The following is a 14,129-nucleotide window of genomic DNA, read 5'->3' as shown; positions in this document are numbered from 1 at the left end:
CGGGTTGCTTGTAATTGCTGATAAATGACTAAGGAACACGCGTTCGTTACAAAAGGCGGAGGCCTTGGATATAATTAATGTATTGACAAACTACAAAGAAGAATCTCACATTGTTGTTCCATGTGTAAGAAACGGTAATAATTGCGCTCGTCATTTAAATTGCTAATTCTAATGAACCACGTGCAATGACGATAAACGCAAAGGTTATTATGCTGTGCAAGGGTTATGCAAGAAGAGAATTTCTATTTGACGTGTTCTTGAAATTACTCGATGATACACATTTTTTTTTTCTTTTTCTTGGAAATGTTTCGAATCTTTATCTCTTCGAGGAGACGGTTTTCAAGGAGAAACGAATGCGGAGTCGAAGATCTTTATCGATGTTTAAATTATATTACGTAGTCGCGAAATAGTAGTTTCTCACCCCGTGAAAGGGAAATCACGCGAGGCACGAAAATTACTTCATATACACTTAACGATACAGAAGTCGGCCTGGTTCTCGTATTTTCCATTAACCTGTCACGAATCAGGAACGTACCAGTTTGAAAAAAGAAAAAAAAAAAAAAAGAAAAAGAAAAAAATGACCCAATTTTTGTCAACCTCTGCAACTAAATTTCAACTTCTGAACGATTGTTTGAATGAAACATAATAAATGATAACTAAACTTCAAACATTCGTCTCCCTCTCGTCAAAATTGAACCATTTATCGATCGATCGGGATGAGATTATACTAATTTTTAAAGCGAGATTAAAATTAAAATTTCATCCGGAATGATTGAATAAAAATTACGAGGGTATTAAAGAATTGTCATCGTTGAAAAGCGATAGAAATTATTCCATTTAGTTTCAAAGTTTCGAAGAGAAGTCACAATTAATCTCGAGAGATTTAACAAAGTTAATAAGCGGAGAACGGAAAAAAAAAAGGAAAAAAAAAAAGGTGCAAAGTTTCTTGGCAACGAGCCAAAGCAACAAATATCGTTTATAGAATGTTTTCATGAAGTTGTGCGTTAAATATGCAGAGGTTGGGTCGTGGACAGAAAATTTGACTAACTTTTTCTCGGCTCGCTCGAAAACTCATTTGTGATTCTTTCTTTTTATTTCGAGCGTTTTGGAAACTTTCCAAAAAAAAAAAAAAAAAAAAAAGAAAAAAAAGAAAAACAACAAAGTACAATTTTAAACCGAATCAGCCAGATCATTTTTACTGTCAGACATTCGATCATTCGTGATGAAATCTCGATCCACAAGATTATCGAGAATTTTTTCTCTTGTTAATTAATGAAAAATCATGCTCAGAGGCAAGGATTATTATTCATGCTTATTCAAGATGAGATAAAAAGTTACCAAATTTTTTTCGTAACGTTCGATAGTATCCCCTAGACGCGCTTATTATATTCCCCAAGCGCGGAAGTATTCCGATAAGTTTCTTCGCGACGCCACCCGATATTTTACATCGGTTTCTTCTCATCCCAATAACTTTCCACAAAATAGTTCTATAAACTGTTTCCTACATGTCGAAAACTTCTCATTTCCCTAAAGTTGGAGATTCGTGTTTCGTGCAGATTCGATCCAATAATTGATTAATTAATCGAAGATTTTCGTCGACTCGTCGTTTCGTTGCTTATTCTTCGTATTCCTTCCAATTCGTTTTTCTTTTCACGAGCACCCTGTATATATCTAATCGAATAGAAACCATTGAATCGTTCGTTTCTTCGCGCGAAAATGGATATCGACAGGGATTCTGTGCTGTCATCCACAGTGTCATGCGGTATAACGTGCTCGATTTGACGAGAGAATCTGCACACGATCGGCGAAACGATTCCCGACCCCGTGTTTCAACGAAACGTTATTAATTTCGTTTCGCTCGATTTGTCGAATGATTAGTGTAATAAATATGATAGAATTGAATTTATTTCCATTCGTACACCGGGATTGCCGGGAATCGTGTGTGTGTGTGTGTGTGTGTTCATCGATCGAATTTGTACATTTTTTTTTTTTTTTGTATTATAAATAGGATTAAAAAAAAATTCAAACTGTGATGTTCAGTTATTATTCTCTTGTTTCTTTGACACACAATTTTTACAAGTTTTCCAATTAGAACAGAATTTCACAAAGAAACGAGAGAGTTTCGAAAAAATAAAAAAATAAATCAAGCTCGTTAGAATAAAATTTTGTTTGAAGACCCAACATCATTTCCATCGGCGTGATAACGTAATAAACGAGTTAAAAAAAAAAAAAAAAAAAAAAGAAAGGAGAACAAATATCTGGAGGAATAACTTAAACACGAGTAAGAATCGGGAGAACAATTAAACGAAAGAATCTGCTCTTTTCACAAGATGGTATCCTCGGTGACACGACGCGTTTTCACAAAGGGAGAGAAAAAAAAAAAAAAAAAAGAAAAAAAAAGAAAGACTTAGGCAGAGAGGGAACAAAAGAAAATCCGACGGGGGCCAACTAGCTTCATTGTTCGGACATTATTTCGTGAGAACAAAACAATTCTTGTTGGACTGGTGAGGGAGGGGGAGGGAGGGGGGACGTAGGTGTAGCGGAAAGTGGGTGAAAAAAAAGGTGAATAATTTCTGTCTGCTCCACGATTCACTGTTACAACGATGGTAATTGAGGGTGTGCATTGAATGGTGTTGCACATCACACATCCTCGAAATTCCCTATTCTCTGGAGAGCTGTTCCAGCCTTTTTTACGAGCCCCTTTTAACGAGAGAGGAAAAAATATTAAATAGCAAACTCTGACACGAGTCAATAACAAATCAAATGTTTTTTTTTTTTTTTTTTTCAGGATCGTCATCAGGTTCATATGTACATTTTAATAAATGGAACTTTGCGATAGAGACGATTATGAATAATTTGAATAAATGAAAATGCATGGATATAGAAAGATATACGCGACGAAATAATTGTGTTTTCAACACTTGTAACTCGATAACTCATTTTTCTTAAATTTATCTTAAGTCAAAATTTACAACAACATAAGAAATCCTTGTATTGAAAATCCTCGTGCAATTTTCATTTGAATGTGTGGATAAATTAAGCAGTCATAAAATTTGAAGAGTAACAATGGAATTAGAACTTTCGAGAAGCCATTCTCGAATCTTTTCAATTCCTTCAATTCGAGGAGAATCAAAATATAATTTTTTCATATTCGAAATTTTCGATTTATATTTGACATATCGCAGAATAATTTGGAATTGATACATTCAAGAAGCCATTCTCCAATTCTTTTCAAAATCTCTCCAATTCCACGAGAATCAAAATATAATTTTTCCACATTTGAAATTTTCGATCGATTCTATATAACGTGGAATAATTTGAAGACTAATATTGGAATTGGAACTTCGAGAAATCTCTCCAATTCCTCCAATTCCGCGAGAAATACAAAATACAATTCCTCCATATTCGAAGAGAATTAAAATACAATTCCTTCATATTCGAAGAGAATCAAAATACAATTCCCTCGTATTCGAAGTTTTCGATCGATTCTATATAACGTGGAATAATTCGAAGACTAATATTGGAATTGGAACTTTAAGAAGCCATTCTCTCCAATTCCTCCAATTCGAGGAGAATCAAAATATAATTTTTCCATATTCAAAATTTTTGATATAACGTGGAATAATTTGGAATTGGAACATTGAAGAAGCCATTCTCGAATCTCTCCAATTCCTCTTCCATATTCCATTTTTCGATTTATATTTTGCATACCGCAGGATGATCGATTATCAATTCATCGACATCCATTCGACGACAAAGCCGAAAATCTTTTTTTTTATCACGTCTTTATTTCCCTTCGTAATTGCATTCTCGATTTCCCATCGATCAGCAAGTTTTGGAAACGAAAAAATTGGCCTGAAAGAGCCGTTTCTTTTCGCCGTTTCAGTAATAGTTGGACCATTTGTCTCGTTAACCGAATGTTCGGATAGTTTTTTAGATCGTCGATCCAATAAATCATGCCGTTTCTTTCTACAAGTTTGGTCCTTTCACCCTTTCTGCTTCGTTGATTTTTCCTTTGTTCGAGTTGCTTTTTGTAAATAAAGGGTGGCCTAACAGTACAGTTTAAGATCTTAGATAAGTTATATAAGCCTAATTATATAATGCATAGTTTATTCCTGTTTCCTTTATATATTCTTTATTTTAATCATTTCACGATCTATTATATTATATTCCCCGATAATTAGAACATGCATCTATGAAAAATTTATATATACACAATGCGTGTGATAAGATAAAGAAAAAAAAAGATAAAGAATCGTTGCAAAAAGAAAAAAAAACACTCAAAGTAAAGTGTACACTAAAATTATATTCATAAAAATTTTAATTTCCACAAATATTCTGTCCAATAATAATTCGATTTGCACGATACATACAATCTTATATATTGCATATTTTTTTGATATTCAACATTCTTTCCAATTAAAATTCTAAATTATGTTCATAAAAATTTTAATTTTCACAAATATTCTGTACAATAATAATTCGATTTGCACAATACATATAATTTTATATATTCCATATTTTTTTTTATTCTTTCCAACTAAAACTCTGATATTATGTTCATAAAAATTTTAATTTTCAATATAAAAATATTCTGTCCAACAATAATTCGATTTGCACGATACATACAATCTTATATATTCCATATTTTCTTGTTGTTCAACATTCTTTCTAATTAAAACTCTAAATTATGTTCATAAAAATTTTAATTTTCACAAATATTCTGTCCAATAATAATTCGATTTGCACAATACATACAATCTTATATATTCCATATTTTTTTTATTCTTTCCAACTAAAACTCTGATATTATGTTCATAAAAATTTTAATTTTCAATATAAAAATATTTTGTCCAACAATAATTCAATATGCACAATACACTTACTGTATTGCAATTATATATTTCATATATATATATTTTTTTTATTGTGTAAAATGTATATTGTATAATATATATTGTATATTGTATAAATATTTTCAACTAAAACACTTTCTGCATAAAGGTGAATGGCACAAGCGAGAACGAATAAAAGAGAGAGAGAGAGAGAGAGAGAGAGAGAGAGAGAGAAACGTTCACGCGTTATAGTTTCGATGAGATTGATCCAGTCGTTTCGCTAAAACGTTGTAACAGATTACGTACGGTTCCTTGTCACTCCACTTCGTCGTCGACTAATGAGAACACACGTCAGAAAGACACTGGCAGCCGATACGAGGAATCGAATACGCTTGGCCCTCGAGGTCGTCGTCGATATATTGCAAGCTTAATGCCCGTCCTCTGTGACAAGCGTGTCATTTATGATTAACGCAACGCCTTGGCACAATATCGTGTTTCGAGTTTATGCGCGCGCAAAACTGGCGCGCCGATTCCTATCCCGTTGATTGCTTTCTCATCGGGACTCGAGGCTGTCAACAGTGTCGACGAGAGAGGGGAGGAGGGGGTGAATTGCGATTTCAATTTTCTAACTTACCGGTTATCGAGAACCGGTTGCCTGTAAGAAGCAATTTCGAAATTGCTTCCCTTCCTGATCGATCTTCATATTCTCGATCGATTTTGAAAAAAGGCAATTGTTGGGATCGATCGGATTTCCATGCAGAATAATCAAGCAGTTAATTAAGAGTTTACTAAAATTTATATATTTTCAGATATTTCGACGAATATTTTTAGTCTTTACGGAACAGTCTGACGTTTTCATATATCTTAAAAAAATTGATAGTAAATTAATTGTATTGCTGAATTACTAACGACAATTCTGTTTTATGCGAAATTTTATTAAATTATAAGTATATATATATATATATATATAGATTATGTACATGAACTGATAACAGATTGGTGCAAGTTTTTTATCAATTAATAAAGTATAAGTATAAAAGTAATAATAATATATTATTAAGAAAATATTTACAAGCACACAAAAAGACACGAAGAAATGATGACAAAAATTTGAGGATTGAGATTTACATTTCTTAAAAAAATAAAAAAGTAAAAGATGTCACAGAGGATCATGTTCGCACAACATTTTTCACACGATAACTACGACCACGTTTAAATCTTATCTCCCTAACTGAACCCACCAATCTCTATGAATCGATTCTCTATACATACCGTTTCCATTAATCCTTCAGTCCAATTGATTTTTTTTCCACCGAAACCAAAAAAAAAAAAAAAAAAAAAAAAAAAAAAAAAAAAAACCAAAATCGGTTATCAATTAATCATCGGTCGTAATCGCATCCGTGTAACAAACCGTGTTGAATTTTAATCACATTTTGCTTCGTTTGACAATGGTCGTCGCCATAACGTTTATCGTTATTATCATCGTTCAACGTCGGACGGGGAGGGGGAGGAGTCAATGGTCAGAATCGCGTACACAGGTATGCCGTTAACGCGAGTTATTTCATTGTTGCCACTCGTAACAGATGTTTGCGGCCGCGCCACAGTGGAAAAGGCTGTGATTGACCCGTTTCACCCGTTGCAAAGGTTTTTGAGGACAGAATTTTAACTAACGAATAAACATATTTTAACTTTCATTCAATTGCTTCAAAGCATCGTGGTGTGTTTTCACGTGTGTTTATTCATTCGGTTGAAATTCTGCATTTCTGCACGTGTATTTCATTGTTTGTATATAGTAAACTAAGAAACTGGTCAATTAGTGGGAAAGATTGTGGTTTGAAAATTTTTATTTTTTCGAATTGTTTTTTAATTTCGAAGAAAAGTGTTTTTCTGTTGACGAGTTGGAGAAACAAATATATATGGAGAAAGATACGAAGGAATATTTTATCGAGTTTAAGTGAAAAAAACGACTCTGTATAAGATTTAAGATTTGTCTGCTTGTTTTTTGTAAACAATGTTCTGTTAAAATTACGTATAAAGTAGATTTATTCTAGATAATGATTGATAATGATAATGTTCAAATAGTAACACGTATATAAATTCGTATATAATACGTGACATATTTCGTTTGTGTAATTAATTTGATCAGTTTGATTTATTATGCATACGTTTTGTAATGGATTCCTCGTATTTCTCGGCGTGAATACGTGGGAAACAGGTAACTTGTAAGTCGTCTTTAATTACCGAGAGTCAAGTTTCGCAAAGTTGTTGGAAGTTTAATGTCGGTTTATTAACACGATAAACCATGTTGACAAGCTTTGGATGATTAATGGTCGAGCGATCGGGTCAATAGCTTGGATTCATATATTAATTTACATGCTCAAACTTGTTCAATACTCGTGATCCCGATATACACAATTTTCTCTCTAAATTAATCATCGACTAAAACTGTTGTTAGAAACTGTTGTGTTGTTGTAAGTGGTGATTGGTTTGGAAGCAAATTTCTCTTAAGATATGAGTTCTATGAAATCTTGGAAAAGCCAATATTAATGGATATTTTCAAGAATTCAACCCGATTTTATATTGATATTATTATATTATATTGATATATTATATTGATATTAATTTTATATTGATTCGAAAATTTTTTGAATTTTCAATGCAATTATTAATTGAAATTGAATTTTCGAAATATCGAAATTGGGTTCTTTGAAATTTTGGAAAAGCCAATATTTTGTGTCAGTCACATGGATACTTTTGAGAATCCAACCCGATTCGAGTATCGGTTATTCGAAAATTTTTTAGATTTTGAATTATTTACGATTATTAATTGAAATTGAATGAATTTTGGAAGCTTTGAAATATTGGGTTCTTTGAAATCTTGGAAAAGCCAATATTTATATCAGTCACATGGATACTTTTGAGAATCTAACCTGATTTTGAGTATTGGTTATTCGAAATTTTTTGAATTTTGAATACGATTATTAATTGAAATTAAATGAATTTTAGAAGCTTTGAAATATTGGGTTCTTTGAAATCTTGGAAAAGCCAATATTTATATCAGTCACATGGATACTTTTGAGAATCTAACTTGATTTTGAGTATTTTTTATTCGAAATTTTTTGAATTTTGAATACGATTATTAATTGAAATTAAATGAATTTTGGAAACTTCGAAATATTGAGTTTTCTGAAATTTTGGAAAAGCCAATATTTATATTAGTCACATGATACTTTTAAAAATCCAACCCAATTCGAGTATCGAAATTTTTTGGATTTGAATTATTTATGATTATTAATTAAAATTGAGTGAATTTTCGAAATTTCGAAATATTGGGTTCTCTGAAATCTTGGAAAAATATTTATGTCAATCACATACTTTTGAGAATCTGATTCGAGTGTCGATTATTTGAAATTTTTTGAATTTTGAAAACGATTATGAATTGAAATTAAGTGAATTTTGGAAACTTTGAAATATTGAGTTTTCTGAAATTTTAGAAAAGCCAATATTTATTATTTTTTTATTAGTCACATGATACTTTTAAAAATCCAACCCAATTCGAGTATCGAAATTTTTTGGATTTTTTATTTAATTGAATTATTTATGATTATTAATTAAAATTGAGTGAATTTTCGAAATTTCGAAATATTGGATTCTCTGAAATCTTGGAAAAGTCAATATTTATATAAGTCACATGATATGACTAATAAGTCATTTTAAAAATCCAATCCAATTCGAGTATCGATTATTCGAAAATTTTTTGAATACGATTATTAATTAAAATTGAATTTTCGAAGCTTCGAAATATTGGGGTTCTCTCTCCATTCGTGTATTTGACTCGATTCAAAATTTTCTCGAAATCTCCTCCAATATCAAAAATATATGTGTTCTCGATACGATCGAAGAAAGAACAGAAATTTTTTTACAGATGATAAATTTTCGCGATACATATTTCGTGGGACAATGTATTATACCCACTTCGAACACACAAGCACGCCACCTAATAAGATGCGAGGGTTCATTTGGCATACACGTGGAAGTGGCATACTGTGGATATAGTTACTTGTGCCCTTAATATCCTAAACCATAACGTTGCCGTTGCAGTGATTTGTGACAACGATAAATTCCCCTCCAACTTAAGTCCCGATACGATTTACGACACTGTAATTTGTAGCTTGCGTTATACACAAGGAAGTGATCGCTACCCGTTTATGCTTGGAATTATTTTCGAGTCCGATGGGAGGAGGCGTACGTTCTATCGCGGTGTATTTCGATTTTGACATCGACATCGGTTAACGAACCAATTAGCCGGTTATGAGCCCGCCGATGGGATTAAGAATGGCGTCGAATGTCGATCTGCAATCCCGTTACATCTCGTTCACGTGAGAGCGCGATAGAAACTCGTACGTAACATGTTGGAAATGCGTTCAGAATTCGATTTTATATTAAGTTGAAAAATATTATGTAATCTCTGTTTTTTATTCCAAGAAAGAAGAATTTTTAAAAAGGGAGAAAAAAGGTTGGATTTTCGTTACATGAAAAACGTAGAGAAAAGATAGAAAAGTGTAATTGGGTAATTGGAGAAAAATGGGATTTATATGCAAGAGAATATTGATAATCGATTATTCGAGTTATTGATACTTTTTCAATTGTTGAGAAAATCTTTTCATTTTTAAATTTCTTTAAATTCCATTATCTCTTTGCCAGGCCTCAATTGTTCGCATTAGTTACAGAATTAAGGAGGTTATCGGTGTGATCAACAGTTAAGAACGTAATCTAAGTCCAATAGGTCTTTAATCTTCGAACATCCCTTCCATTTATCACCTAATCTAACCTAACCTAACCAAAGTTTCCGCGCATAAACATCGGTTTATACCAAATACCATTATTCCATTATATTAATCCCATTCATCATCTCGTGCATAGTGAAATAAAACTAAAAAAAAAAAAAAAAAATTCTTCAATCATACGAAACATCTTTTGTACAAACTCAAGTTCCTTCAAATTTCTTCTTCGAAAATTCGAAGAAGATAGACACTCGATGAACAGACAGACGTAGAACATAAGTCGTTTCATCGTTTTTGTTTCAAAGATCGTTCCAAGTTTATCGTCGCTTGCCACCGAAATTGCCAGAGGCTAAGCTCCGCCCACTTTCCAGGAAATGCGTGCGGGCTCGCCACGGTGTAGTAAAAAATCCGCTGACTCGGCGTTCCTCGATAGAGTGAGAGGGGAAAGGTTGGTCAATGATGCGTGCGAGTGAGAGGGATGCAGGCATTGAGAATCCGTTACGAGGGACGTTATCTCGGCTCGTGTTGGGACGAAAAGCGTTTTAAAGGGGAAGATCTCTTTTTGCTTTTCAATTCGTGTGGATGGGAATTCGGTGCAGCTATGCGGAATAAAAATATTATATTTCAATGGATCGGCCAGGGATCTTATTAACTAGGAAATGGATTTGATAGATTTGATCGATAAATTAGATGGATATCTAGACTTTGAATTTTTATGTTAATGTAGTGTGTTTTTTTTTACGTTACATTTTGCGCATTAACGATATGTATATTTATTTCTCTCGGTATTATTTCTCTATATTATTATAATATCGTATTATTATATAATATAATATATTATATATTATCGTATATTATTTCTCTCGGTTTTATTTGTATGATAATGGAATATTACGAAGAATCAATATTTTTATTATTATATTATCAAAAGGTGGAAAAATATCGAATGGTTTATTTGGTGACAAGATTCAATATGAAGTAATACATGTTATACGTATTATCTGATGTATTGCATGGCAATTTACTTTTAAAAAAAAAAAAGAAATAAAAATTTGATGCAAGTAAATTTACATAACAAATTTATTGACATTTTGTTGAAAATATTACACGTTACATTACACTTTGAATACGATATATTTCCTACACATGTTAAATTGAATATTTAAGCTTGTTTTCAGTCGCATAAAAATTCGTTATCCAATAATAATAATCCGTTAAGAGAGAAGAAAAATATGCAAATCGTACATGAATTTAAAAGATTTTATTCTTTCCTTTAGCTTCTAGAATTTTTTCCTTTAAAGTAATTTATTCGAAAAAAAAAAAAAAAAAAGAGAGATGAATTTTTCCCTGAAATCTTATGAAAATATATTTGTTTCTTTATTTCAATTTCTTAATTTTCGTTTGTGCGTTTCCAACAGGGAGAGGAGAGCCAATACGACGAGGATGGGGTGTTCGAGTGTCTTCCTTGTGCCGAGGGTTGCGAATTCTGCGAGGACGATTCCCCGTGCGTGGTATCCTTGAATTGGCTGATGAGAACCGCGATTCTCATCCTGGAGTGCTGTGTCATCGCCTGTTTGCCGGCGGTCGCCCTTTTCACTTGGAAATATGGAAACGTGAAGGCAAGTGGGCAGTAACAATTTTTACAGATGAATAAATTTTTTTTTTTTTCACAATGGAGATATAATTTAATTTTGAACGAGTTGATAATTCGTATTTTCGAATTTTCTTCTTCTTTTTTTTTTTTTTCTTTTTTTATCATAGAATGATTTTAAAGCTTGGTCAATTAAGGAGAGGGAAGAAAATTGGAAGAAAAATGGTGTAGTCGCTTCGAAAAGAAATTCCATTAGCAGAATTTTTTTCGTAACGTAGGACAGGTTCTTAGTTTTTGTCGATTAAAGATGGTTCGATGAAAAATGATGGCGAATAAGTTCGAGATAAATCATCGTGAATAAATTTATTTCTACGAATTAAGCGTTTACAAGGATCTCAAAAATTTGTTTAAGCATAAATTATATATATAAAAATTTTTTTAAGCAAAATATGGATAATGAAATTTTATATATCGTCCTCTCTTTATCTTCTCGATAAACTATTCGTCGAAAATAATCAAATCTTCCATATCTTCCTAACCCGACCATCTTAATCTCAAAACTCTAGATCTATCCTTCGAGTCGACAATTTTCAATCCAGATTTAAAATAATCAAAAAACTCGATGCCATCCGCGTTTCAGTCAATTCTTCCCGTTGGAAAAGTCGTCGTTGGTATTCTCGAAAAAATTCTATCGAGGAGACTTGGCCATCGTGAAAGGGGGCGGCCGTCTTTAATCCGATCTAACGAACTGCACCGTTCAGCGGAGCAGTTTAAAAACTCTTGACGAAAGAATCAGGGGTGAAAGTTGATCCATCGTTGGAAATTAATTAACTCGGGGCCGAGCTGCCTTTTCAAACCTGATTATTTTGTCGTTGGTGATCCGATCCGACCGCTATTCCGCTTCCAAATGTAAATTACTTCTCTCTGAATTGCAAAATTGTGGTGCAATTTTCCATATAAACCGAGATTGCCCCCTGTCCTGTGCAGCCTTTGTAATGTCACGAGTAAAAATTATGCAATTGTTCAAATAACAAAAGTGTATTTACAAGAGTTGCTTTCCAATTCGTTTCGAATCATTTAAATATATATTCTGATAAAGGAAAATTGCTTTAAACGTTTAAACGTTTATTGTTGCAATTTGAAATTTAAGCTGTGCAATGATCTGATTTTGCAATTAAATAAATAGTAAAGATATGTTTAAAAATTAAGAGTTGCTTTCCAATCATTTGAAATCACTGAAATATATTTCTTTAATAAAAGAAACTTGCTTTAAATGTTTAAACTTTATTGTTGCAATTTGAAATTTTGCAATGATTTGATTTTGCAATTAATCAAATAATAAGATATGTTTAAAGATTAAGAGTTGCTTTTCAATCATTTGAAATTACTGAAATATATTTTCTTAATAAAAGAAAATTGCTTTAAATGTTTAAACTTTATTGTTGCAATTTGAAATTTTGCAATGATTTGATTTTGCAATTAAATAAATAGTAAAGATATGTTTAAAGATTAAGAATTGCTTTCCAATCATTTGAAATCACTGAAATATATTTTCTTAATAAAAGAAAATTGCTTTAAATGTTTAAACTTTATTGTTGCAATTTGAAATTTTGCAATGATTTGATTTTGCAATTAAATAAATAATAAAAATATGTTTAAAGATTAAGAGTTGTTTTCCAATTATTTGAAATCACTGAAATATATTTCTTTAATAAAAGAAAATTGCTTTAAACGTTTAAAACTTTATTGTTAATATTTAAACTTTGCAATAATCTGACTTGAATGATGTAATTGTTCAAATGATAAAAGTGTATTCAGAGATTAAGAGTTGCAACGTTTTCCAATCATTTGAAATCATTAAAATATATTTTATAATAATTGCTTTAAACTTTACTGTTACAATTTGATATTCAAGCTTTGCAATAATCTGATTTGAATGATGAAACAATGAAACAATAATTTGTATTGATATATTTATTTAATTCAAAATCATAATATTTGTGAATTACCATATGTATTATTTTCATATTACAAGAAGAAAAAAGAAAGGAATCCATTAGACACTTAGTATCTTATAATAAGATGATAATGAATATCAAATAATAAAATGTATTTCTAAAAAAGATTAAATTACTTTCAAGGTAATCACACTTCACTTCAAATTCTTTTAACATTGATTAAAACAATCATCCTTTCACTAATTTTCCACAAGAGAAGATAAGTCTATGTCAAAAAATAAAAACCATTGACCGTTTCTTTTCTTAGCTTGATCCTTTGAATTATTTGTCCACTCCAATTCTATCTGTCTCACCCAATTTAACCATTCTACCAATTCTACTCTTCAATCCTCGATTATTTCCAATATCAAATCGTACGAGAAAAGACAAACTCCATCGAGTTTATTATATACATATCACACATGATCAATCTGGACCATCAAGATCGACCATTTTCTTCGATTATTATTTGTACTTTTCTACACTTTTAATCACACGGCTCGGCTGGATCCGAGTTAGAGGAGTGGAGAGAGGGAAAAAAAAAAAAAAAAGATAGAAAAAAAACCAAGGTCGATTCTTCCATGGGGATAATGGGGTAGGATTCGAGCGGATCAAGAGAACAATCGGAGCCCCGAAAACGTTGAACTTCAACCGGTCGAAGCTGTATTCCATTTCTGCCCGATAATGGAAACTCTTCGGCTAACGAATCCTGTCCTGTCCAATCATCCACCGTGATTAAAGAGAGAAAAAGCTTCGAAACGATGAATAACAGGCTGATGTTTTCCCTCCCTCCCCCAACAGGGGAATTCTGTTGGTCCACCTTCGCCTCCTCTCCTCCTTCCTCCTCTTTCTCCTCTCTCTTGATAATCGCTCGTTTCGAATTCGCATTTTTGGAAGATAATCACGTCAAACAGGCACGTTG

At 31.9% G+C, this 14,129-nt stretch overlaps 1 protein-coding gene and 1 long non-coding RNA gene across 2 annotated transcripts in view; one reads left to right on the top strand and one right to left on the bottom strand.

The window, feature by feature from the left end:
- The window catches only part of LOC122717288, a 30,572-nt gene extending 25,358 nt beyond the window's left edge, over positions 1–5,214 (bottom strand). Inside the window, exon 1 of the long non-coding RNA XR_006347191.1 lies at positions 5,142–5,214. This is a non-coding gene — a long non-coding RNA (uncharacterized LOC122717288). The remainder of the gene's footprint in view (positions 1–5,141) is intronic.
- LOC122717283 (probable G-protein coupled receptor 158) overlaps positions 1–14,129 on the top strand; it is a 149,739-nt gene that overhangs the window by 81,427 nt on the left and 54,183 nt on the right. Inside the window, exon 5 of the mRNA XM_043941211.1 lies at positions 11,038–11,238. Coding sequence (XP_043797146.1) covers positions 11,038–11,238 — 201 coding nt within the window. The remainder of the gene's footprint in view (positions 1–11,037; positions 11,239–14,129) is intronic.

Source organism: Apis laboriosa, unplaced genomic scaffold (assembly GCF_014066325.1).
Source record: "Apis laboriosa isolate Shangri-la unplaced genomic scaffold, ASM1406632v1 scaffold4_cov146, whole genome shotgun sequence".
Lineage (NCBI taxonomy): Eukaryota > Metazoa > Arthropoda > Insecta > Hymenoptera > Apidae > Apis > Apis laboriosa.
This window is presented reverse-complemented; position numbering and strand designations above follow the sequence as displayed.